Below are 27,238 nucleotides of genomic sequence, written 5' to 3'. Positions count from 1 at the left end.
ACCGGACTCGGAGCATATAAGGGGCGGCCGCAGCCCGCCGCGGATCCAAGCCCAGCTCCTCCGCAGAGCGGGGTTGGGTCTCCTCCTGCGGCCCCTCGTCCCTCCCCGACCCCCTCCCGGCTCTGAGCCAGTCATTCCTGCAGGGTTTCCACACCAGGTAAGAGCGGCTTCTCCATTTACCAAATCACTGCGCTGTAGTTTAACTTTTAAGAAAAGTCTTTAAAAAAAATTTTATTCTAAGAGGGGAGAAGGAGAAAGTGCAAACTAGTTTTGAGGCAGGGAGGGAGCTTGCCCGTTGGCACCTAAGCAGAAACAGGTCTTCCCCTCGCCGGCTGCTGCTCAGTGGCAGAACTGGCGCAGGTGAGCTCCCTTTGGCGTCTTATCCGCACACAGGATGCTGTGATCCTGCCGGATTGCCCGCCGCCTGAGGACCCCTGGGGCTTTCGTGAAGGTACCTGCCTGGAATCCTGGGCAGAGGCTTCCGTTTCAGCCACTGAAAAGGATGCTTCCATAAAGTCTGTTACTGGGGGGCGGCCGTGAGGAAGCAACTAGAAGTTGTTCCTGAGGATGTGAAAGAATGACGAGAAGTTATAAAGACGCATGCTAAACAGTTTTCGTAGCTGAAAAGTGTTTCTGAAAGTTTTTAATGAATCGTATTTAGTAAGTCAGTGAAGACTGCCCTGACTGCCCAGAGACTCCAGCTGTTCTTACAAGTTTGGGGGGTAATTTGCAGATGAAAAGGCAGCGGGAATTAGCAAATTAGCCTAACTTCTGTGAAGGGGGGTCAGGTTCCTTTGCAAGGGGAGGCTGAGGACAGTGAGGGGCTCTGTTGAATCACCTCGTTCTTGACCATTGGAAGGTCGTGTTTCTCAGTAAAGTTATGTTTGCGCTGATTGCTGGTATAAGAATTGTAAAAGATCTTTGCAGATCTTTGTGAAAGTTCTAATGTAATTAGGTGTAACTGTAAAAGTGCTAACGACATTCTGTTGCAGACAGCTTTCTTTTGGAAAAAACTATAACCTTAAGCCCAGAATGTGTGAAGCGAGGTGTACAACGTGGGAGCATGTGTCCCCGTAGTGTATGTGTTGCCTTTTAGCAACACGGGACGAGAGAAGGCTGGAGCCCCAGCCACGACCCTGGTGGTTTCTTTTCTGCTGGGCGACCCCCGAGACGGGATGGGCGCCCCAGGCCCGTGTGGCCGATGGCAGAGCGCCAACACGTCTTCTCAGCACCAGAGGGTCTGCTTTTGTTCCCGACAGAGCTCCGTGTGCGTCCTAGGGACCAACGGGAAGCTGAGCCCTCAGGACATGGGACTCTTAATTCGGACGGAGTTTGTTGCTGGAGGCAGTGGTCCCGCTGTCTGCTATGGGGGAGAGAGGACATGCCTGCCCCCCGCTTACTCTGAAGTCACTTGTGCAGCACTCACGGCGTGCCAGTGCTGTTCTGAGTCCCCGAGGAGGGTTCACCGCGTGACTCAGTCCTCGGAAGAGTCCTGCTAACGGCAGCCTCTCGTCTCTCCTACTGGGCTGCGCTTCAGAAGACTTGCTGGGCTCTTTTCCCACACTCACCCTGTGACTGGCTGATTTAAATGTCCGGTCCTCATTCCTCAGAAGGGGTGTCTGAGATCAGAGGACTCGAGGATGCTTCCCCAGGCAGCACGGTGATGCTGGCGCCGCAGCTCTGAGCCGGCGCCTTGCCCGTGGGGCCTGCCCGCTGCCTGGGGGTGCAGGCGGAACACAGCCAAGCCCTGCACTTGCTGTGGACAGGCTGAAGGCAGGTGTCTGCAGCCTGCGGGGACGGGAGAGTCCTGCTTGGAGCCCCTCCCCAGGCGACGGTCCCCCTCTCGGGGAAAGTTGCTCCTTCTGGAGAGGCTCCTGCAGGGATTTCTTTCTCACCAAGCAGCTCAGGACCATTGAAGCCCTAAACAGGGAGGGTTGGGGTCTCAGATTGCCTTCACCTCTGTGGAACGCAGAGTGTCGCTGGAAGGCCCTGGGGCCCGAGCTCAGGGGAGGCAAGGAGGCTGAGGCCCGGACATGGGGAGGCCGAGCAGGGGTTAACCGTGGAGCAGGCTCCCGGCCAGGCTCTGACTTCTGGGCCAGTGTCTGCTGAGCCTGCCAACTGAGAATCCTCAAGAATGGAAAAACAGGCCTCAAGAAAATAGAAAAGCAGAGCAAAAATGATTACTAAGTAGAAGGCTATTTTCTTAGCAGTTATGATCCAGCAAACTAGGTTTACTTCAAATTCATATACAGTTAATATTTATTCTCTTTAATTAAATCATGTGCAACTTTTTTTTGGCTATTTGTGCAAAATGTCTTTGTAGGCTATTTTCCCCAGGCTGATATTTTTCTAAATTCGAACTTCCTGGGTTTATGTTTTGGCTCTGGGCAAGCACTTAACTTGTTTGAGTCTCCACTTACCCATCTGTAAAATGGACATGATAATGATCATATTTATCTCCTAGGTCATTATGAAGATTAAATAATATGAATGCTTAGGACATCATTAGTACAGTGCTTGTTGACAAATGCTAGTCCAATGAATACCAACTTTAGTTAGAAAAACTCGTTTGAAAAGCATATTTTCTATCTAACTTTGCCCACAAATCCATTTGTTTCTGATTTTTATATACAAACTGTTTTTAAATGATCATATGAGTAAAATTTCCAATCCAAATTAGAAGCTGTGGTTATGTTATCTTAAGTAACAGGGTCTGATTTATCTGCAGGGGTTTGGCTGGGAAGACGCAAGATGCTGCGGCCACTGCTGCTGCTTGCCCTGTGGGCCTGGTCCAGCGCTCAAGGTGAGTGTGGACCCCCTGGGTGACCTGGTCCAGCGCTCAGGGTGAGTGTGGACGCCCCTGGGTGACCTGGTCCAGCGCTCAGGGTGAGTGTGGACCCCCTGGGTGACCTGGTCCAGTGCTCAGGGTGAGTGTGGACGCCCCTGGGTGACCTGGTCCAGCGCTCAGGGTGAGTGTGGCCGCCCCTGGGTGACCTGGTCCAGCACTCAAGGTGAGTGTGGACCCCCTGGGTGACCTGGTCCAGCACTCAGGGTGAGTGTGGACCCCCTGGGTGACCTGGTCCAGCACTCAGGGTGAGTGTGGATCCCCCGGGTGAATGTGGACCCCCCTGGGTGACCTGGTCCAGCGCTCAGGGTGAGTGTGGACCCCTAGGTGTTCTGGTCCAGCGCTCAGGGTGAGTGTGGACACCCCTGGGTGACCTGGTCCAGCGCTCAGGGTGAGTGTGGACCCCCTGGGTGACCTGGGCCCCCAGGACGAGGTTCACCTGCTGGACAAGGGTGGATAAAGTGGAGGCCTGGCTGGAGCAGCTCACCCCTTAGGACCTTAACTTGGTTTAAAATAAATCTTCACTCACTTTTGAGTCCATATAGTAGGAAATTTATTTTTGGAAAATTGAGGTATTAGAGAAAAATACCCTCCCACCTGTAGATGCAGTCTTTTGCTGGACATGGTCTGTCTTCCTTCTTTTTTAAATTGGATTAGAAAAAACAACAACAACTGTTTATTTGGGTTTTTTTGGTTGTGCCACAAGGCATGTGGGATGTCAATTTGCCAACCAGGGATCAAACCTGCGGCTCCAGTATTGGAAGTGCAGAGCCGTAAACACCGGACCTCCAGGGAAGCTGCTGCCTTTTTTTGTATGTAATATTTACAGCATACTGAAGTATTTGGTGTTCTACAGCTTCTATCCTTCCCCCATTTTTGCACTTAAAAACATATCTAAATATTTTTTCATGTGTTTGTTTTCTTACAACATGATTTTTAATGACTGTAATATTCCATTAGAAGGTACCCCTCTGTATCTTTAGGCCATTCCCATCTACATTACACATTTACATGACTGTAAATGACACCACAGGGAACACTGTTGTGAATACATATATCCTTGCATTTGTGATTACATATTTAGGATAACTTACCAGAGTAAAACTGCAGAGTCAAAGTCTTTAATGATTTTAAGCATTTTTGACATATGGTCAAATAGGTCTATTGCAGGAAGTAAGATGAACACTTCTGTCAACAACACCAAGTAATCGAATGCTGCAATTTGCCAAGTATTAGATAAAAGTTATACTTCATTTAGACTCTCTGTTCAGAAAATTATTTCGAATGATTTAAAGCATTACAGTGTTGGTGAGGGCAGACAACCTCTCTCTCCAGTGTTTGGACAGCGCATTAAAACCGTGCGTCTGTGGCCTTGGGTCTCTCAGACACTCTCTGGCAGTGTGAGCCCTGAGAGGCAGGATGTATTTCTGAGAAATACAGGGTCCCCACGGGAGGAGTTCAGCTCAGATTATGTCTCTAGGAAAGCGACATCGAAGGTAGCCGCTCCCCAGTGGTGCAGCTGCCCGCAGCTTTCCTGGGCACTTGGGTGGGAGAGGGAGGGTCTCCCCTGAGCCCAGCTCAAGCGGGGAGCCGAGACGGCAGCGCAGGGCCCTTGTCAGGGAGGCGGCGAGTGGGGACCGGACGCCACTCCCTTTCTCCGTGAAGGCTCGTCCGCTGGTCCGCACAGAGAGCCGCTCATGGGTGAGCCGGGCCTGTGGTCGTCGCCGGCCGGGGAGGGCAGGTCAGGCAGCGCCCAGGTGAGCGAGGAGGGGCGGGCTCTCGGGCCTCGCAGGGGCCGCGTGTGAGCCTACATGGCCCCCGAGAGGAGGGCCCTGTGCCCCCGCGCCCCTGACCTTCGTGCCCTGCTCCCCGAGCAGCCGGAGACCAGGACGAGGACACCGCCTTCGACCTCTTCAGCATCAGCAACATCAACCGCAAGACCATCGGGGCCAAGCAATTCCGTGGCCCGGACCCCAGCGTGCCCGCCTACCGCTTCGTCCGCTTTGACTACATCCCGCCGGTGAGCGCGGAGCACCTGGGCCGGATCGCCGAGGCCATGCGGCGCAGGGAGGGCTTCTTCCTGACGGCCAGCCTGAAGCAGGACCGCCGGTCCCGGGGCACCCTGCTGGCGCTGGAGGGCCCGGGCGCCGCGCACAGGCAGTTCGAGATCGTGTCCAACGGCCCCGCGGACACCCTGGACCTCACCTACTGGGTGGACGGCACCCAGCACGTCATCTCCCTGGAGGACGTGGGCCTGGCTGACTCCCAATGGAAGAACGTCACCGTGCAGGTGACCGGAGAGACCTACAGCCTGTACGTGGGCTGCGACCTGATGGACAGCTTCACGCTGGACGAGCCCTTCTACGAGCACCTGCAGACCGAGAGGAGCCGGATGTACGTGGCCAAGGGCGCGGCGCGCGAGAGCCACTTCCGGGTAGGTGCTGCGGGCACTCCCACCGGGCCTGGCCTGGGTGGGGGGCGGTGCACACGGGCATGCGTGCGCGTAAGGAGCGCCCATGCACAGCGGCTGGCACGTGTGGTCACGGCACACACTGTACCCACGCACACTGCACACACACACGTGCACACATTGCACACACATGTGCACACCACACACAGTACACGTGCACACACATGCACTTTTACATGCACACACAGCACACACGTGCACACACGCACTCTGACCCAGGAACCAACAGAGCAGTGGACACAGGCACTCTCAGGTGCACACACTGTACCCACGCACACTGCACACACACACGTGCACACATGTGCACCCATTGCACATACATGTGCACACCACGCATGGTACACGTGCGCACACATGCACTTTTACATGCACACACAGCACACACGTGCACACACACACTCTGACCCAGGAACCAACAGAGCAGTGGACACAGGCACATTTCTTAGCTGCCAGAATGGTCACTAATCTCCAGACTGAACATTGATTTGATCATGGAGACATCAGCTCAGTTCAGATGTCTCCCGGGGTCCCCAGATTCCAGTTCACTCCTGACATGACAGGCTGGCAGGAGAGAAAATTAACCATGTTTCCTAAGGAAGGAAAGGGCTGTTGATTTATGAGGGAGTGGTTCCACGTTCATCTCAGGTAAAATATGTTTGCAAGAGGATTTTTTCTAAATGCTAGTGTTTAGAAACTGCAGCAGAGGGTCAGCAACTGTTCTCCTCCATGTGTGTGTGCGTTTTGGAAATAAATGTATGTTCAGACTCAGCTATTTCAGTAAGAGGCCTAGAGATGCCCCGTGTGGTCTCTGGCGGTCGTCAGGAAGCCCTCAGCCCAGTGGGACGAGATCCTCACTGTCGCGGGGTGGACTGCCTGTTCTCATAGATGAGCTGTCTGTTCCGTGGACAGGCAGAGCAGTGCATGTTCCTGCGACCCATGGCCACGCATGGGAGTGCTGGTCACCCTCAAGGTCCCTAGCCGAGAGTGTGGCCTCCATGATCTGTCCCCTAAGCCTGTCTCCACCATCCCTCTCAAGCCCCTTCTCTCAAACGCTCTCCCTTCTTGAGTCAAACCCACATCTGCCTCTGGCCTCAAACGAAGCTTCGAAGTAACATACACAGGTAACCCATTAACGAGATTTCAGACCTGCTGAGAATAAGAGCGCAGGAGAAAACGTTCTCACTGCTTTAAATTGCATCTTGTGTCTTTGAGACATCACTTAGTGTGTCCTCAAATGTCTGCTGTTTACCCACTTGTGTTTCTGCCCTCGTACGTGTCTCAGGGTTTGCTGCAGAACGTCTACTTAGTCTTTGAAAACTCGGTGGAGGATCTTCTGAGCAAGAAAGGCTGTCAGCAGAACCAGGGAGGTAGGTGCCTGGGTCCCGCTGCGGGTGCGTCCTCCTCCCGTGGGGAGGGCCGTGGAGGGTAAGGGGACGCATTGGAATACGGTGCCATCCTGGCCTTGCCCAGGTGGCTGGTCAACTTGGGTGTGCTGACATCTGAAAACAGTACATTGCTTGAAGGATTAACTGTGAATACATTTTAATTATTCAAATATAATCCATTTTACATGCCAAAAGCATCCCTGGCATTTTAACATGATTTTAAATATATGCAACGATGCCAGCCTACTGATGTATGAAGATCTTCTTCATAAGATGACTCCACAGCTCTTTGTCAAGCTTGGTTTATGGGAAGTTTTATACTAGTCACAGCTGGTGATACCGTCTTATTAAGAAAATGGGCCACTTGAACCTTTGACATAATCCCACACTGTCTGTTAATTGCATTTTGAATTTATATCCAACCATAATTTGTCAACCTTGTCTTGAGTGTTTGATATTTGAAGGTCACTATGCTGGGCTTTTTGAATGCAACATATCATTTCATCTTCAAAACCCCCTGAGTTGGGCTCATCCGCTTTCCTCACTTTACAAATAAAGAGGGTGGGGACCGATAGGGCCTGTTAACTGCCCCCCACCCAGGCTGAGCCCCACAGAGGAGGCTCTCAACTGCCACATGACCCCATCTTCTGATTCACTTTGTTAAAAGGCTTCTTTACATCAACTGTACACAAATATAAATTGTCACTTTATGGATCCACGTGGAAGGATATGGGGTTTGATGTCTGTAACGTAGCTTTGGGACCCAGCCCTTGACCCCATGTGGGAACGCAGGGCTGAGGATTCAGAGCCCGGGACCTGATCACTGGCATTGCGGCGTGAGTGCAGGTCTGACGTGTGAGCCTTTCCGTCCACGGCCGGCTGCCTTTCAATCGGCACATCTCTCAGCTGTTGGTCAGTCGAGTTCAGGAGGGAAAGAGTTTAAATCGTGATGCTTGGCAGCTTGTGCACCTAGGAGGGCTTTATGGTGGGCCACACACTTGCTCTCAGCCCCCAAACTTCCTGAGTGCTGTGGCCACAACATCCCACCCTGTACCGCCAGCTCCAGCTGAAACGCGGATCGAGGTCCCTCTGGATTAGGTCACAGTCTTTCTGAGGGGTGTGGTCATAAAAAAGCAAAAGTTCTGAAAACGCTAAGACAGAGTGAACTGACATCCAAGAGGACACATGGGAAGAGAAGGTGGTCCCAGGACGCAGATGGAGGGAGCCTTGCTTGTCTCTGATCCGAGCCGAGCATCCCTGGGGGCAGTCGCCTGGTGACCTCTGGGTGACAGAGAGAGGGAAAGGGAGCAATGACCCTCAGAGAGAGGGCAGGAGGTGGGGGTAGAGTGGCCCTCACCCCAGTCTCAGACCCCCGTGCTGTAGGCTGGGACGTCCTCTCCTGAAGAAGGACTCTGCTCGTTTTCCGTGAGGCGGTCCTGGGACTTTTGGGCATTTTTGTTGCCCTATTTTTATTCTTCTATGTACGACTAGTGATTAATATGCTTATGGTTATATGTGGCTTTCTGGAGAAGGAAATGGCACCTCATTCCAGTACTCTTGCCTGGAAAATCCCATGGACGGAGGAGCCTGGTGGGCTGCAGTCCATGGGGTCGCAAAGAGTCGGACACGACTGAGCGACTTCACTTTCACTTTTCACTCTCATGCATTGGAGAAGGAAATGGCAACCCACTGCAGTGTTCTTGCCTGGAGAATCCCAGGGACGGGGGAGCCTGGTGGCTGCCGTCTATGGGGTCGCGCAGAGTCGGACACGACTGAAGCGACTTAGCAGCAGCAGCAGAGCAACCAACACACACACACATGGCTTTAGGCCTGGTGAGTCTGAGGGAACCTCTCAAGATCCGTGTGAGCTGCAATAAGGATTTACAACCACATAATAAAAACCCAGTCATAGAAGGTCTGACAGAACTATAACACTGACAAGTCGTGACTCAGTCATGGAACGTCTCAGACAAGACATGAGCGTCACTGTGGAGACGACATGGCCTGGCCTTGGCGGCCATGTCCCACCCGGCCGGCTCCACCAGGAGGCCACGCCTGGTTTGGGACTTTCCCAGATCACTTTTGTCTTTAGTGGTGTAGCTGTGTGTCCTGTGTTTGGGGACTTCCGAGGCCTGTACCATCTCTGAGCAGTGGGTTCTGAGTCCATAGTCCGGGTTCTGCACTTCAGGGGTCTTCTGAAGCCAGCAGGGAATTGACAAAATTACTCATTTAGCAAGAAAAAAAAATTTACCTTAGTGCAGAACAAGTAGCCAAAATAAATGGTGTTTAGGATTAAAAAAATGGGATAATTGAGGAGTTGAGAGGGGTTGTCAGAATGTATAGAAATTATGGGGTCAGAAACAGATTTGAGGTTTGGGACCAAAATAAGGAATTTATTTTAGATAATAAGTTATATAAATAGTTATATAAAAAAGAAGAAAAACAGGAAGCTGTTGCCTCTAACCAGTTTGAACACGAGGCAGATGTGTGTCTCTGATGCTTTTGCATTTTTTGCCTGAGCTGAACTTCTGCTCTGCGGACGGCAGTGTCTGAGGCTTGGTCCCCATGGTGCTGTGAGGGGCAGAGTCCTGTGGTGGGAACAAACAGATGCCGGTTCTCCGGCTCCCGGGAGCCACGTAGCACGAGCACGCTGAGCAGCGCCCCGTCGTGCCGGCCAGGCCGTGACTGTCCCACTTCCTTCCTTCAGCCGAAGCCAACGCCATCAGTGAGGACACGGAGACACTGCACCTGAGCCCCATGGTCACCATGGATCACGTGGGCCGGAGTGCGGAGAGGGGCCCGGAGGTGTGCGAGCACTCCTGCGAGGAGCTGGGCAGCATGATCCGAGAGCTCTCGGGGCTGCACGTCATTGTGAGCCAGCTCCACGAGAACCTGCGCAAAGTGGTGGGTGCCTAGCTGGCGACGCCCCTCTGACCAGGACTAACCCCCAGTAACCACGGGTAACTGCCACTAGCCACAACTAACCTCCACTAACCATAACTAACCATGACTGATCTCTGCTAACCATGAGTGACCACCACTAACCATTAGAAACCTCCACTAACCATGACTAACCACCACTAACCATGAGTAACTGCCACTATAACTATGACTAATCTCTGCTAACCGTGAGTGACCACCACTAACCATGAGTAACTGCCACTATGACTATGACTAAACTCTGTTAACCATGAGTGACCACCACTAACCATTAGAAACCTCCACTAACCATGACTAACCACCACTAACCATGAGTAACTGCCACTATGACTATGATTAATCTCTGCTAACCATGAGTGACCACCACTAACCATTAGTAGCCTCCACTAACCATGACTAACCACCACTAACCAGGAGTAACTGCCACTATGACTAACCACCACTAACCAAGACTAATGATGACTAGTCTCTGCTAACCATGAGTAATCACCATTAACCACAAATAATGTTCACTATGACTAACCACACTAACCACTAGTAACTACCACAAACCACACTAACCACCACTAACCACAAGTAACTTCCACTATGACTAACCAAAACTAACCATGACTAATCTCTGCTAACCATGAGTAACCACCATTAACCACAAATAACCTCCACTAACCATGACAATCTCCACTAACCACGACTAACCACTGCTAACCACAACTAGCCACCACTCACCATGAGTAACCACTAACCACAACTATGACTAACCTCTACTAACCTTCACTAATTCAACTAACCTTTACTAACTTCCACTAACTACAATTAGTCTCCACTAACAATGAGTAACCACCACTAACCACAACTAACCTCCACAAACCATGACTAACCACCACTAACCATGTGTAACCATGAGTAACCATCAGTAACATTTACTAACCACCACTAGCCTTTGCTAACCAGAAGTAATCAGCCAGCTCCCTAGACAGAGACCCAGATATCTGGTTAGAATGCCGTGAGTAGAGGACTCTGGTAGAAAACGGGTGCTCACAGGCTACATGGACTCCACTGCGAAGTCTTGAACTCAAGGAGATTCATCTCCCAGGAAACAGGAAGCCCGGATTCAGAGGGCAATCTATTTAAAGATGGGAGTTTGGTGTGGGCTGTTGCTGAACGCTAAGGCTGCACAGCCTCGTCCGTCCACACTGACGTCCTTTCCTCCATCCTCCAGTCAAATGACAACCAGTTTCTCTGGGAGCTCATTGGCGGGCCCCCCAAGACCAGGAACATGTCCGCCTGCTGGCAGGACGGCCGGTTCTTTGCAGAGAATGAGACCTGGGTGGTGGACAGCTGCACCAAATGCACCTGCAAGGTGAGCGGACGTGCAGTACCCAGGGGCAGCCCCGGGCCGGACGCTTTGACCCCCAGACCCCGTGGGTCCCCTGCTAAACATGCTGTCTGCAGGGGCCGTGCGGATGGAGGCCACCCCAGATGAGGAGTCAGCCCGTGGTTCTACACGAGAACCAGGAGCGCGCGACCAGGGTCGCCCGTGGTGGGGGCGGAGCGGGCAGGGCTGGCAGGCGCCCCTCCTGGGTCTGATGCCGCTGGGTCCTGCGAGGGCCTCGGGCTCAGCACAGACCCCGGGGGAGTGTCAGCGCCCGCAGCACGGCAGCCCGTTCGGTTTCCTTGTTCGCCCACTCGGTCACCCACTCGCCTGGACACTGGACGTCGCCCGTCCCACCTGTCCCGCTGCTGGGTGTGGAGGGCCCTGGGCTTGGTGCACCGTGTGGGGGGCCCAGGGGGTCACGGTCCAGGGAGCCGCTCCAGCTGAGGGCAGAGATGTCCCCGCGTCTCTGTAACAAGCGGACCCTCCTGACCCTTCCGGTCCGGCCCTTGTTCAGCATTTCTGTTTCTGAACGCGTGTGACACAAACGCTGCTTTTCCTTGTAGAAATTTAAGACCGTTTGCCACCAAATCAGCTGCCCGCCTGCGACGTGTGCGGACCCTTGGTTCGTGGAGGGCGAGTGCTGCCCGTCCTGCGTCCACGGTGAGTGCCCGGCGGGTGGGCGGCAACCTCGGCTGTCTGGACTCAGCCGTGTCCTTGCGCGTTGCGTGCCAGCTGAGGGAAGTCTGGGGCTTGGGCTGAGGTCCTCAGGGCCAGGGCTCCCGGGACCTCGCGTCAACAGAGCCTCCAGGTCCTCTGGAAGCCCCTAGATGCTCGCGGCTCCCGGACAGCCCAGTGCCCCGCTCTGGAAGCCCCCAGACGCTCGCGGCCCCCTGCCGGCTCGGTGCCCCCCCCCCCATCAGCTGGCCCCGTGCCTTTGGCCCCCAGCCCCACCCCCAGCTCCTTCACGGCGGCTCCCCGCCCCCTCCCATGTCACAGCAGTGCTGACCGGACTGGTTGCTTTCTCTGAGACATGCTCTGCGTGTCCTGCCCGTCTCATCATCCTGGTCTGGGGGCCTGCAGGTTGCTGGCCTGGGCGGGGGCTGGGAGCCCATGGCGATGGGCAGGGCTCTGCGTCTCTATGAAAATGTAGCGTTTCTGGGCTTCAGGGTGATGATGCCCGTGACCCAGGGTGAGTTTTATGATGAAAATGCAGGACAATGTTTACAAATGTGCATGGCAGGCACTGGGTGTTTCTTGGCAGGAAATTTCCTTTTATTTAACTTGTTCCCATTTAGAGTATTTGGAACTAAATTTACCATCCTGTCATTTCAACCCCAAATTGAAGCTTCATTACTGTATGTAAACCAGCAAACAGCGGTTAGAGTGGAAATAGCTCACGTCCTGGTGGCCCCAGCGACAGCTCTGCAGCAGAATCCGTGTCTCCTCTGAGAAGCCGTCAGGGTCTCCCATGGGCCCCTTCCTGCCAGGGGCCACTGGGCGTGTGGGCAAGCTCCTCGTACGCCCCCTTCCCTTTCTTGGGGTCCACTCCCGCGCTCCGACCCCCGGACGGACGTGTCTGCCCACCTCCCACATCTACCCAGGGAGTCTGCTCAGACTGCAGGGCTGCGCCCCCCGTGTCCTGGCCCCTGGGCCCTGACAGACAGTGGTGTCCCTGTGCAGACGGCGAGGAAGGCTGGTCCCCGTGGGCGGAGTGGACGGAGTGCTCGGCCACCTGCGGGTCGGGCACCCAGCAGAGGGGCCGCTCCTGTGACGTCACCAGCAACACCTGCCTGGGGCCGTCCATCCAGACGCGGGCCTGCAGCCTGGGCAAGTGCGACCACCGCAGTGAGTGTCAGGCCTGCCCCGGGGTCCTGGGGGTCCCAGGGGCCTCCGCCGGTCTGGGCCTCGTGCCGTGGGGGCTCTTCCCCGCCTGGTCGGTGGGAAGGTCCTGGGAGGGGTCAGCCTGCTCTCCGCTCAGCCCTCTGAGCCCCGGTGTGCTTTCCCCCTCCGCGCTAGTCCGGCAGGACGGTGGCTGGAGCCACTGGTCGCCGTGGTCCTCCTGCTCGGTGACCTGCGGCGTCGGCAACGTCACCCGCATCCGCCTCTGCAACTCGCCGGTGCCACAGATGGGGGGCCGGAACTGCAAGGGGAGCGGCCGCGAGACCAAGGCCTGCCAGGGCCCGCCCTGCCCGGGTGAGTGGATATGGCTCGGCCGGGCGCCGGAAGCCCCTTGTCTGGCTGGTGTTCCCGCGTGGAGACCCGGCCGCGTCCCAGCGCAGGTCCTGTCCCCGCATGACCTCGCTGTCCTCCCGCCCCCAGTGGACGGCCGGTGGAGCCCCTGGTCCCCGTGGTCAGCCTGCACGGTCACCTGTGCCGGAGGGATCCGTGAGCGGACACGTGTCTGCAACAGCCCGGAGCCCCAGCATGGGGGCAAGGACTGCGTGGGGGATGTCAAGGAGCACCAGATGTGTAACAGGAAGAGCTGCCCTGTAGGTGGGTGTTCGGGGTGGGGAGCCGCCCGGCAGGTGGGTGTGTGGAGCCTCCCGGCACGTGGGTGTGCGGCATGGCTCCTCGGCCCTCTGCCGCTCGGCCGCTGGGCACCTGCTGTGGGGCTGGACGCGTCTCTGAGCACGCTGCTGGGTGCTGCTCCTGGGCGAGGTGCTGCCCGGTGGGTGGCTGCAAGCCTCGCCATCTCCTCCCTTCCTGCAGACGGCTGCCTGTCCAATCCCTGCTTCCCCGGAGCCGAGTGCAGCAGCTTCCCCGACGGCTCCTGGTCCTGCGGCGCCTGCCCCGTGGGCTTCCTGGGCAACGGCACCCACTGCGAGGACCTGGACGAGGTGGGTGCCCTCCCCAGGCTGCGGGGTGGCCCGAGGAGGCCGGGGCCGGGGCTAATGTCCAGCCTGTTGGTCCCACAGTGTGCCGTGGTCACGGACGTGTGCTTCGCAACCAGCAAGGCCCACCGCTGCGTCAACACCAACCCCGGCTACCACTGCTTGCCCTGCCCGCCGCGCTACAAGGGGAACCAGCCCTTTGGCGTTGGCCTGGAGGCGGCCAGGACTGAGAAGCAGGTGAGCTGCCGGCTGCTGTCTTCCTGTAGAGGCGTGAGGACGGTCAGGCGGGCTGGGGCGGAGAGGGGCAGGTGGCGTGGGGAGGGACCACTTACTCTGCGGGGAGCAAGGCCCGCGGAGCTGAGTATCCATGCACAGCATCCCGAGGGCCCGGGTGAGGAGCTGTGGCCTTGCTGTGACCCCAGGCGTCGCCGAGGCTGGGGCGGGCCATGCCCCTGCTTGGCATCCGGGGAGTGCAGCCCCGCGGGTCTGGACGGACCTGGGCTCCCAGGGCCCCCGTCAGGGTCGGGATCAGCGTGCGCCCTCGCCTGTGCAGGTATGTGAGCCCGAGAACCCCTGCAAGGACAAGACCCACAGCTGCCACCGGCACGCCGAGTGCATCTACCTGGGCCACTTCAGCGACCCCATGTACAAGTGTGAGTGCCAGACGGGCTACGCGGGCGACGGGCTCATCTGCGGGGAGGACTCAGACCTGGACGGCTGGCCCAACAAAAACCTGGTGTGCGCCACCAACGCCACCTACCACTGCATCAAGGTGCGGGCGCCCCGCCGCATGCCCACCTGGATGCCGCCGGGACTGGGGGGAGCGGGAAACTCTGGGCCACCCACCGGCACCCCCCCAAGACATGTGCCCACCCAGGGTGCCGCTGGGACTGGGGGGGCGGGAAACTCCAGGCCACCCACTGGCACCCTCCCCAAGACATGTGCCCACCCGGGATGCCGCCGGGACTGGGGGGGCGGGAAACTCCGGGCCACCCACCGGCACCCCCCCAAGACATGTGCCCACCCGGGGTGCTGCTGGGACTGGGGTGGGGCAGGAAACTCCAGGCCACCCACCGGCACCGCCCCCAAGACATCTGCCCCGGGGTTTTCTGCAGATTCCAGGGGTCGTTCTGGGGAATTGTTGGAATTGGTGGGGGACAGAGCACCTGATACACGTTTATCGGCTGAATTCAGAGAGGGTTGAAGCCAGTGAATGGGGTGATGGGTGGTACTGGCCCTCGGCTCCTGGCATACCCCTGCAGTGGCTCTAGGCAGCCTGGTGGCCGGTCAGAGCTCGTCACTGCTGCCCGGAGCTCTGGGGGAGGAGCCTGGTGGGGCCTGGTCCAGTCCAGTGTTTTCCTTCTCTCCCGGTTCTGTGGTCGTGGGCTCTTCACAGGGATCCCGGGCTCCAGATACAGGCTTCCTTTCTGCCCTCACGGGCGGTGCTGACATCAGGCCTCAGGCAGCCCCCGGGGACACGCGGGGCCCAGCCTGGCCGTGAGGTCTCCGCAGTGGGGCTTCCTCGAGCTCCACCAGCTGCGCCCTTCCCTGCTTGGTCCTGAGGGCAGGGGGCTCGGGGACGTTTTCATAACGTCTGCCTCCTCTTCTCGCAGGACAACTGCCCCCTCCTGCCCAACTCGGGGCAGGAAGACTTTGACAAGGATGGCATCGGGGACGCCTGCGACGACGACGATGACAACGACGGCGTCACCGACGAGAAGGTGGGCGGCTCCCGCGCCCCAAGCGCCCGCGGCGTTCCTTGCGCTCCAGAGCGCTGAGGCGGGAGCGCAGGGCTCCGCTTGACGCTGCTGTGAACCGCCTCCGGGACTTCTCTCCCCAGCGCCCGGGCTGTTCCTCTCGCCCCGGATCGCCCGGGGCCGTTCCTCGCACCGCGGAGCTGTTCCGCGCACTCCGGAGCGCCCGGGGCGGGAGCGCTTCCGAATGGTCACTGTGAACCCTTGGGACTTCTCTCCCCAGCGAGGCTGGAGTCGCCGGGAGAACCCCGTGGTTTCTACCGCACGTTAGCCAGTCAGGTGTGCAGCCTCGCGGGCTGCTCTACTTAGAACGCTTTCAATAGTTTACTTTCACTTTTCCATCCTCCTTCTGGGGGGTGGCTGGGGGTGGGGGGCAGTGGTGCCAGTGATCCAGGGCTGTCTCTTCAAGGAGAGAGGCTACCGCTCATTGCTTTGATAGCAGAATCTTGTTCAGTCGCTCAGTCGTGTCAGACTCTGAGACCCCATGGACTGTAGCACCCCAAGCCTCCCTGTCCATTACCTACTCCTGGAGCTTGCTTAAACTCATGTCCATTGAGTCGGTGATGCCATCCAACCTACTCATCCTCTGTCATCTCCTTCTCCTCCTGCCTTCAATCTTTCCCAGCATCAGGGTCTTTTCCAATGAGTCAGTTCTTCGCATCAGGTGGCCAAAGGACTGGAGCTTCAGCTTCAGCATCAGTCCTTCCAATGACTATTCAGGGCTGATTTCCTTTAGGATAGACTGGTTGGATCTCCTTGCAGTCCAAGGGACTCTCCATTTCCCGAGAGAACTGTAGCAGACATATGTGATCTAACGTATTCATATATGATTCGGCACTAGCAGACAGAGCAGCTAAGTCTTTGTTCGCGGGTTCACTTTCATTGATGCCTTGACTCTTTCGATCCTTCATTCCCTCAACATCCACATGTTTATGGTCATTGTCTTATGTGTCTATCCTCACCATTATATATATATTGTATCATCTTTACCGTAGACAATCTCAACATTTTTCACAGGGATAGGTAGTGTAAATAATTATGAAAGGACTTGATGTCAAGAAATAGTAGGTAAAGAGCTTCCTGGCTCTATTTCTACCTTGGTCATCTTGATCTGCTTTAAATACACGACTTTTAAGTGCCGAGTCATGTTATGAGTAACCCAGCAAGCATCTCTACGCTGTCTCTGGAATTCTTCCCTCCTTTTTTATTCTAGGACAACTGCCAGCTTCTCTTCAACCCCCGTCAGTTCGACTACGACAAAGACGAGGTCGGGGACCGATGCGACAACTGCCCCTACGTGCACAACCCAGCGCAGATCGACACGGACAACAACGGGGAGGGCGACGCCTGCTCTGTGGACATCGACGGGGACGGTGAGCGGAGCCCTCTGCGCGGGCTGCGGACGCTGCGGGGCTCTGTGCGGGCTGGGGGCGCTCAGCCCCATCTGTTTATCAACACGCGACGTCCTGAGTCATGTCTCTGCTCACGAGACCATCCTTATCCAGCCCCTCTTCCCCGGGGCCTTGGACCACCCTGTGGAAAACAGCCCACCTGCAGCTTCCTTTCCTGACCCCGGCTCCCTGTCCCGTGTCCTGCCAGCTCTGGTGTCTCCTCTCCTGCCTGCCGCCGTTCACAGCCCCAGGAGGCCAGCGCCCTGCCCTGAACAAACCGAGCTTCTGAGAAGGGTCTCCCGTACCCTCTCTGTTTCCCCAACAGCCCGCTTCCAGGCCTCACTGAGTCCATTGCAAAGACCCTGCTAGGGTTTCACCCTGGACACTGGAAACTTCTGACTTAAAAAGCACCAGGCCTTTTAAGCAGTGCCTGCGGGCGTGACCCTGCACCCACCGCCTGCATGGCCTCACCCTGGGTGCCTGCAGCCCAGCCAGCAGCCCGCTAGACTCATACCCACTCCCCCCACCCACCCGCTCCCAACTATGCTGTCTCCAGGCTGCTTTCTTGGTGCAACTTGGCATCTCACTGACTGGCTTCTACCAGCACAGGACGGCGTCTGCCCCACACTGCTCTCGAGGGCTTTTCCTGGAGATGAGGCATCTCCTCCCATCATCCATCTGTGACTTCCAAATCCCATATCTGTCAGGGGTCCTTCCCCTGACTCTCTCCACCTCCCGGAACCCTCCGCGCCTGCCAGGACCTCCTACCTCTCAGGACCCTCTAACTCCTAGGACCCCCACCTGCCAGGACCCCAACCTCCCAGGACTCCTACCTCCCAGGACCCCCCACCTGCCTGAACCCCCACCAACTCCCAGGACCCACCAACTGCCAGGTCCCCCTACCTCCCAGGACCCCCACCTGCCAGGACCCCCACCTGCCAGGACCTCAACCTCCCAGGACCCCCCACCTGCCTGAACCCCCACCAACTCCCAGGACCCATCAACTGCCAGGACCCCCTACCTCCTAGGACCCCCCACCTGCCTGAATCCCCCACCTCCCAGGACCCCCCACCACCTGCCAGGACCCCCCATCACTTCTTAGGACCCCCAACCTGCTGTAACCCCCAACCTGCCAGGACCCCTTCACGTCCTGGGATCCCCCACCTGCCAGGTTAATTCACAGTTTTCATAACTTTGTCATTAATGAAATTCATGATCTATTTTCAGATTTCTGGGTATAAGGTACTGCACCTAAGCCTCCATCAGTGTCTGTCATTGTTGGTTTCCTAGTAACGTATGAAATGGATGAGTTTGTGGAGCCCAGGTGGCTGGCCAGCCCCTAGCAGCTCATGTAGATTTTCTGAGTGGGTGTTAGGGCAAACAGTCAGCGTGAAGACGCGGACATTTACGCTGCAGTGACTCGCTGACCCTCGGTGTGCGTCACCATCCAGAGACCTCCAAGCATTGGTTCTTTAAACTAAGGGTATTTTCCTTCTAATGGGAAATCTGCCATGAATCTAATAATCTTCACATTTTATGATTTCTTAGATTTCTCTTTTATTAAACAGACATTTGGCTGTAAGTTGTTTAATGGAGTAAGCAAAGCAGCGTGCCTTCTCTAAACTCTGGGGGCTCTGTTCTCCCTGAACCCCACAGATGTCTTCAACGAGCGAGACAACTGTCCCTACGTCTACAACACGGACCAGCGGGACACCGACGGGGACGGCGTGGGCGACCACTGTGACAACTGCCCGCTGGTGCACAACCCCGACCAGGTAACGGGCGGGGCGGCCGATCAGGGCGTCTGCGAGGAGCGGAGGTCGAGGGGTTATCATCACAGGCTGTGTGGCCTTGTGGTTTTCCACGCACTCTGCCAGGACGTGACAGCACAGGCTGCTCAATCGTTTTAGTTGAAAACGCTGACTGAACGCGAGCCTGAGGAAGACTGTATCTCGGTGGCCCCCAGCCAGACAGTAGGTGCCTCTGCCCCGCTGGGCATGGGCGCGAGTCTCCTGATCAGCTCGGTGTTTCCCTGATGCAGACAGAGGAATTGGCTGCTTTTCCAGGCTGGCCTCTGGAAGTCACAGTGGGAATAGAACGTGCTGGAGAAAGGACGTTGTCAGAACGGACTCGACTGTGCGGCCGCTAATTCCTTGCACTCTCCCTTAAGGAGAGCAGGCCCCTGTAGGGAGGTGGGTTAGATGCAGAGGCGTCTGGACTCCAGTCCCCATTCTGACGCTGGCGGGTCATCTCAGGAGGCCGTTTCCTCTCTGCGGTCACGACGCGCGTGTGGGGTGAGGTGGTCCAGCCTGCCCGTGCTCGGTGACTTTCACCCCGGCATCTGTTTTGCTGCACGGAGGCTCAGTGCCGCTGTCCCCGAACTCTGCCTTGCAGACCGACGTGGACAATGACCTCGTGGGAGACCAGTGTGACAACAACGAGGACATTGACGAGGACGGCCACCAGAACAACCAGGACAACTGCCCCTACATCTCCAACGCCAACCAGGCCGACCACGACCACGACGGCCAGGGCGATGCCTGCGACTCGGACGACGACAACGACGGGGTCCCCGACGACAGGGACAACTGCCGGCTGGTCGCCAACCCCGACCAGGAGGACTCGGACGGTAGGCGCCTCCCGCAGGAGCAGGGGGCCACGGGGATGTGAGATGTTGGACGAAAAGAACTCGCTAGCCCCAGTGGTCCCCGGGGAGAGGATCTGGAGGGCGCGGAGCCCAGGGCGGCTCAGGGTCTCAGGTGACGCAGCAGGGGCACAGCTGTGCGGGGGCGACCGGGCGTCCTCGGGCGTCTGCTGGAGGCTGACCCCAGTGCTGGTGGAGGACGCGCAGCTGCTGTGGATGAGACGGGAGGCGGGGGCGGGGGGCCAGAGCCCACTGACCCCGAGGCACATGGAGACTCACTGGCTGAAGGGGAGCTCCAAGGACACCCGGCCGCAAGCAGTACAGAGCCTGTTGTTGACAAGAGGACCGATGGCTTCTCTCCTCACAGCTGGGCCTGGGGGAGGGCTTGGCTGGTGCTGGGGGAGCTGGGGTGGAGGCGAGGCCGGTGCTCGGGGACGTCATCGGGGCTGTGGATGCTCCTGCCAGCCAGAGCCTGGGCCTGGCACCCAGAGCGCGGAATGTCTGCCTCTGAGCAGAACTGAGGGGGCCGTCTGCCTCTGAGGGGAACTGAGGGGCCGTGTGAAGGATGTGATGGAAACTTGGTTGAACTCAGTATCTTTTCTCCCTCTAAAGCATCAGGCACTCCTATGGGGTGATTTAGTGAGTGGTTGTCTGGATTGTCACCATTAGCATGGATGGGCTGCATACCTGTGAGGTCTCAGCGGGCATCTCTCCATAAGCCAGGCTGGTCCGTGGCTCCCAGCCCCACCCCTGGGAAAATTGACAAGATGCCCCCCGAATGTGGAAGTCCATTTCTCCCCAGGGAGACCGTTTTTCATTAGAGAGTTCTGCCCTCAATGCCAAGTAGATTGCAAGCAGGGGCAATTGAGGTAGTAGCAAAGGTTCTAAAGACAATCAGAGGGAAAAGCTGGAAATTCAGCTTGATTTCCCCTGGCAAAGTTCAGGTTTTGTACCCCAATTTCAAGTTCAGAATGAAAAGAAATGGCTCTCACGGGAGCTCACACATGGCAAGCTTCACTGTGGTGTTATCAGAGCGATGTTTTGTGAAGAGAGTCCAGACTCCTCCTCAGAGTGCTGGGGCAAAATGTCAGCAATTACAGGCACTGGTCCAGAAAGCGCTGCCAAGCCCTTGGCCTCAGGGCTTCAGAGACTCATGTACTAAGTCTTCTCAGACACAGAGAGGCAGATGGTGAGCTCTTCTTTTCTCTCTGCTTTTCCTTGGCAACAGGCGATGGGCGTGGGGACGCTTGTAAAGATGACTTCGACAATGACAGTGTCCCTGATATTGACGATGTGTGTCCTGAGAACAACGCCATCAGCGAGACAGACTTCCGGAACTTCCAGATGGTCCACTTGGACCCCAAGGGCACCACTCAGATTGATCCCAACTGGGTCATTCGCCATCAAGGCAAAGAGCTGGTGCAGACAGCCAACTCCGACCCTGGCATCGCTGTTGGTGAGCCTCAGCATGCGCGCCGCGGAGCACGCAAGCTTGCCCTTTGAGACCGAGGGGGTGGAGCAATGGGCCTCTCTGGCAGCTCCCACCCTCCCTCGGTTTGTAAACCATCTGCCTAAGTATTTGTGATGGGGGAACTTGGGGAAGGGCGTCTTTGCCCCTCCAGTCTCTGAGATCTCATATTCAGCAGGCCGTTTTATTTTATGAATTCTGTGTTTAAGTTATTACCTAAGGCGGTGCAGCCCTCCCATAACTTTAGGAAGGTTAAGTTCCCTAAGTGCCCTAATCGCCCAGGAAAGGGCTCCAGTTGGCTGGAAGGGAAGAGCCCTCTCTACCTGTGTCCAGGGGTCCCGGGGCCTCCAGGACTTTCCTAGAAGGCTGTTTCTGACGACCGATGTTCCCTGCGGCCTCCAGGTTTCGACGAGTTCGGGTCTGTCGACTTCAGCGGCACGTTCTATGTCAACACGGACCGTGACGACGACTATGCCGGCTTCGTCTTTGGCTACCAGTCCAGCAGCCGCTTCTATGTGGTGATGTGGAAGCAGGTGACGCAGACCTACTGGGAAGACCAGCCCACCCGGGCCTACGGCTACTCGGGAGTGTCCCTCAAGGTGGTGAACTCCACCACGGGGACGGGCGAACACCTGAGGAACGCTCTGTGGCACACGGGCAACACAGAGGGCCAGGTGAGCACGCATCCCCCAGGCGGGCGGCTGCCGCGAGCCCTCGGGAGAGCAGCCCCGTTACCTTCACCTCACCTCGGCCGGTCAGTGTGAGTCGCTCCGTTGTGTCCGACCCTTTGCGACCCCAGGGACTGTAGCCCGCCAGGCTCCTCTGTCCATGGGATTCTCCAGGCAAGAACACTGGAGTGGGTGTCATTCCTTTCTCCAGAGGATCTTTCCGAGCCAAGGATTGAACCCGAGTCTCCTGCATTGCAGGCAGACTCTTTACCATCTGAGGCACCAGGGAAGCTCAGATAATTTCAATACTTTTGCTTATTAAAGAGGCCATGCCTGGTGCTTTTATAAACTTGACTGGCGAACCTCTTGCACATGAAGCATAGGTCTGTGCCCTATAGAAACGGGGAGAAAGGGGCTCCAAAGGTCTTGGTCCCGCGTTGGGAAAGCAGAGACCCGGGGCTCGGCCTGGGGGCTCCTCACAGTGAGCGGCACGGCTCCCGTCAGCGGGCTTTGCTCACGCTAAGGTTTACGCTGTGGGATTCGTCAGAGGGAGACCTGGCTGCCTGAGCGCGGGGGTTTCTCGTCACAGGGATGTTCTGTCTCCCTTTTTGTGCTCTAAAGCTGTACTTATGGCTCAGGGAGCCGGTTGTTCTCAGAGTAATCTCTTCCCCAGGTTCGCACTCTATGGCACGACCCCAAAAATATCGGCTGGAAGGACTACACTGCCTACCGGTGGCATCTGACCCACAGGCCTAAGACGGGCTACATAAGGTAGGCGGAGGGACGCTCGCTGCCCGCTGCGTTTCTGCCCAGCAATTGTCCGTTTCAGAAACTTCTTTCCGCTGCATGGCATCCCCAGATGAATCAGCTGAAGTGGATTCTGCCCTTGTGCTGCTCCCTGGATTTTCCCACTTTAAACGCTTCTCTTTTCTGTCCAGCATCTTCTTCTGCATGTCACTTAAAAAAAAGAAAAAGAAATAAAAAAGCCAAAACAAAACCATTGAAGAGGAGATCAAACTTGTAATAAGCCAGAAGGTGGTAAGCATCTCCCTCATGGGAGGGAAAGTGCAGTTGAAGTGCTGCATCTTTGTGGATTAGTGTGTGATTCCCTTGCACAGGTTCCTGCCTGTTTCTGATTTGTGAATTTTACCCAGGTTTCCTGTATTGCAGGCAGACTCTTTTCCATCTGAGCCATCAGGGAAGCTCAGACAATTTCAATAATCTTGCTTATTAAAGAGGCCATGCCTGGTGCTTTTATAGACACGACTGGCGAACCTCTTGCACATGAAGCATAGGTCTGCGCCCTGTAGAAATGGGGAGATTAGGGCTCCAAAGGTCTCAGTCCCGCGTCTGGAAAACAAGGATATTTTTGCTGAGTCCAAGACTCCTCTCAAACAAAACTTGGACAAAGCAGTCCAACAGAATTTCGTTCTTTCAGCATGACAGCATTTTTAATCAGTTTTGATTAAAGCACAGTGACTGAAGTTGAAACTTTTGCAGAGTTAGGCTTAGCGCACAGGCTGGTCTGATCCTCCACCAGGAGTGTGTGTGCCCTCGATGACAGCAGACAGATCTGAGAAGGGGCGGTGCTGGTTGGCTGCAGGGACTGTTTCTGGGGAGAGTCCCTGTCTCACCACTCGTGAGCTCCTCCCCTGCCAAGGAAATTTAGTGCCTCTGTGCATGAGGGGTGGGGCCGGTGCTTACATGTCGGTCAGCTCACGGTTTTCGAGGAAACAGGTGAGCACAAGGCTTTAGTGCTGTGTGAAGGCCAGGAGCCTGCTGCCAGGGCGGGGGTTAGAGTTAGGGTCAGGGTCGGTGTTAGAGTCAGGGTTAGGGTTAGCGTTAAGGTCAAGTTAGGGTCAGGGTCATGGTTAGGGTTAGAGCTAAGGTCAGGGTAGGGTCGGAGTTGAGATCAGGGTTAGGCTGAGGGAAGGGCCTCCTGGCTCTTAAGGGCAGAGGCAGCCTGGAAGCTTGGGCGGGTGATTGTCAGTGAGTCACGGGGAGGAAGGTTGCCTGGGTGCTGTTGTTGCTCTTGGCGAGCCTTGTGAGGAGAAAGCTGACCTCCCGCCCTCTGGTGACTGTTTCGCAGTCTTGACCTTCTCTTTCCGTCTCCTTGTTTTGTTTTCAGAGTCTTAGTACATGAAGGAAAACAAGTCATGGCGGACTCAGGGCCCATCTATGACCAAACCTACGCCGGTGGGCGGCTGGGTCTGTTTGTCTTCTCTCAAGAGATGGTCTACTTCTCGGACCTCAAATATGAATGCAGAGGTGAGTGTGAGAACAGGGGTCACTGGGGCCGTGTGTCACAGGGAACGGGGAAGGAATGCACATTTTGCTTTTCATTTTACAAGAGCTGCACATCAGGGAAATAAACTGCTGGCCCGCCCAGCAGATGTTTGGTTTGGTCAGCTTGAGCGGACTTTGTCGGTCTGTTTGTTTTGAATTCCCTGTGAATGTCTTCAGTAGGACAAACACTTGTGTTATTCACAGGCTCTACCTGCCCACTGTACTCTACCCCGTAGCTTCCTGCCTTGTCTACATCTTCTGGGCCCCTCTGGCACTTTAGACTGCAGCCCCTGATAGAGAGAAAGGAAGGAAGGAAGAAGAAAAGGAAAGGTAGAGAGAAAGAAGTCAGGAAAGGGTGAGAAAGAAAGGAAGGAAGAGGCAGAGACGGAGAGAGGGAGGGAGGGACAGTGGAAGGAAGGAGGAGGGAGGAGGTGCTGGGAAGGGTCTCTCTGGCTGTCTCTCTGGGAGTATGTTCAAGTCAAAGTATGATAGAGCTGGATGGGAACTTGGCTTCTATGTGGTCTAAACCTGTGCTTTCCTGTAGATATGAAAGTATCTTTTATGGTTGAGGTAAGACTCAAAGATGCTTCTCAAAAATCACACAGCAAAAGTGTTGATATGTCTTCTTGATTCTGATGGAGTGTTCTCTTCCTTACGTTAGGTTTCAGTTGAGACATTTCACATTTCCTTCCATATGTCCATCCATCCATCCATCTACCCATCATTGCATCTATGCTTCTATCCATCCATCCATCCATCCATCCATCCATCTACCCATCCATCCATCCATCCATCTACCCATCCATCCATCCATCCATCCCCATCCATCCATCCATCCATCCCCATCCATCCCCATCCATCCATCTACCCATCCATCCATCTATCCATCATCTATCATCCATCCATCCATCCATCCACCCATCATTGCATCTATGCGTCTGTCCATCCATCCATCCACCCATCCCCATCCATCCATCCATCCATCCCCATCCATCCATCTTTCCATCCATTCATTCAATCATTCATGCATCCATGCATATTGTGGATGTCTTTTTAAAAAATAGAAATACTGATGTTTTAGGTTATAGTTAAACAAATAAAGCAAAATAAAACTCATGGTCCAGTCTCCCAAATTCTTTCACTATGTTTTGCAGATGTCTAAGCAAGATTTGCTGTGTTTCCAGCAAAGTACTGTAGATGCTGTTACCCAGACACCTCAGTCCATCCCAGTGCTTCCAGCTACCCTCTCTAGCAGACCTCCTGTCCTTGACCCTAACCTTGAATGGTTCTTCACCTGCTGTCCTCAGCCCAAACCCATGTGCCTTCAGAGGATAAATAATAATGGAACTGAAAGATGAACATCCAACCCACTACAGGAAAAGCAGTTTGATGATCCATGAGACTTTATGTGGAGTGAAAATTGAGCATGATATTGCATTGTTTTTATTTTCTTGTGTGTTTAAAAAGAATGACGTTTACATATGAAATGTAAGTACTTTTTGTATTTATGTGTATATGGAGTTGAAGGGAGTATTGTGTATAAGCCATTATCATAAATTAAGCAGGAAAAATATTGCCACACTACTTTCAGTGCTTTAAGTTGGGTGTGAGAGCACCCAAATATTGTTAGGTAAATCATAAAGAAGGGTCAACTCAAGTTTGAAGTAATTCCATCATCAGAAAGAGGTCAGGAGACAGCAGTCACATATGTGAGATGTCAGGAACATCAGAAATACCCATGGGAATAAGTGAATACCCCCTCCCCGACTCTCTTGTCCCACAGTGGAATCCCTCAGAGATGTGGTCTCATCATAGAAGGAAAATCCTTGTGAGACGGCTCTGCTGTGGGTCTAGACTTGGGCCTGGCAAAGCCCTGTTGACCTGATGGTTTAGCAGGTCCTGCCATTGCTACAGTGGCCCCTCCAGCCTGGGAGAACTCACGGCCAGTTGTCCCTTGGTTCCGAGGTGTGGTCCCCAGAATCCTTGCCGGGGCTCCTTCCCATCTCTGCGGCTGTAGAAGAGCCAGTGGAGAAGTGGTCGGCAAATGCGTTTCTACATCTAATCCCTCATCGAGGCTTTGACACTGTGGGCAAGTTGCTTTTACCTAACTTGGTAACACATTCCATTAAGGTTCCAGTTATAAATGTTGTGTTAATATTTATTAAGTGAGTATAGAATGCAGTGCTGTTCACCAGTAACTTATTTAAATATGCCAAGTAGTGCATATGTAGTATAATTTCTAGAAGTAAACATATAACTAGCATATAATATAAAGATCCAGTTATAGCAAAATACCTTCTGTCAAAATACAAGGCTTTATAATGTTATATTGCCATGATCAAGCATGCTGCAAAATGTGATAGAATAAACAAATAATAATGAAGAGTTTATAATGGAACCTTAATATATACTGTTGCCAGTGACTTTAATTCCATATATATATATTTTTTTCACTATTTTCTATCTGCTGTACGTAGGACTTTAAAGACTTTGAATGCCAAGGATAAACCAGTGCTGTCTCAGCAGACACACCCCTTAGACAGCAGTATGCACAGGCTTGATTTGTTTTTCGCTTTAAGTTGCATGACGTTTCCGCAGGAAATATTAGTTACTCTCACTCCACGTAGGGGCTCAGGAAGAAGACTTGTCTCGTCGGCCTGATGTGGCAGACGGCCTCCCTTCCGGTTGACAGCGGGCTAAGCCTCCGTCACGGGGAGAGAGGACCCGCGACCTGTCTCCCTTGCTCGTGCCGTCTGATAAACTTACATTTGTTGCTTCTCTGAGGTTAATTGCCTTCTTGCTGTGCTGTACTTCTTACGTTTCTCGGGGGAGCTGTCCTCCCAAGACGACGGAGTGTTGGGAGGTGTCATTAGACGTCCCCGTGGTAAGGAGAGTGCAGGTCTCCGTGTTGGTGTGTTCGGTGGTACGGGATGATGATGTGAATATTTAGAATGTACCATATTTTTTTTGTAAATTATTTATGTTTTTTTTTTTTAAAAAAAAAACAGACTTTTGGTACAGATGGATGAAACTTCTTTTGTTTTGCCAAAGACTGTAAATATTAATTTATTTGTTCACATGGTCAGATTTTCACCACTGAACCCTGCATTTAGCTAGAGCCTCATTTTTATACTTCAAAGGTTCATAACAGGAAATAAATTGTAAAAAGGTTTTCTATAAA

At 54.8% G+C, this 27,238-nt stretch overlaps 1 protein-coding gene across 2 annotated transcripts; it reads left to right on the top strand.

Moving 5' to 3' along the window:
- On the top strand, window positions 1–27,238 carry THBS2 (thrombospondin 2). 2 transcript variants are annotated; one of them, XM_043888080.1, is made up of 23 exons: window positions 9–157; window positions 394–451; window positions 2,729–2,803; window positions 4,723–5,279; window positions 6,598–6,682; window positions 9,408–9,604; window positions 10,860–11,000; window positions 11,579–11,675; window positions 12,696–12,860; window positions 13,032–13,208; window positions 13,335–13,508; window positions 13,725–13,852; window positions 13,931–14,083; window positions 14,400–14,618; window positions 15,460–15,567; window positions 16,814–16,973; window positions 18,648–18,766; window positions 19,386–19,620; window positions 20,864–21,091; window positions 21,506–21,777; window positions 22,445–22,542; window positions 23,900–24,039; window positions 25,212–27,238. In XM_043888080.1, the coding sequence occupies exons 3-23, from the start codon at window positions 2,752–2,754 to the stop codon at window positions 25,217–25,219; spliced, it is 3,513 nt and encodes a 1,170-aa protein (XP_043744015.1). In that variant the 5' UTR covers window positions 9–157; window positions 394–451; window positions 2,729–2,751; the 3' UTR covers window positions 25,220–27,238. The 2 variants fall into 2 exon arrangements, with proteins under 2 accessions (XP_043744014.1, XP_043744015.1); XM_043888079.1 differs by lacking the exon at window positions 394–451 and having other exon boundaries at window positions 1–157.

This window comes from Cervus elaphus, chromosome 26 (genome assembly GCF_910594005.1).
Source record: "Cervus elaphus chromosome 26, mCerEla1.1, whole genome shotgun sequence".
Classification (NCBI taxonomy): Eukaryota; Metazoa; Chordata; class Mammalia; order Artiodactyla; family Cervidae; genus Cervus; species Cervus elaphus.
Note: the sequence above shows the minus strand (reverse complement) of the source record. Positions and strands in the feature narration are given on the sequence as shown.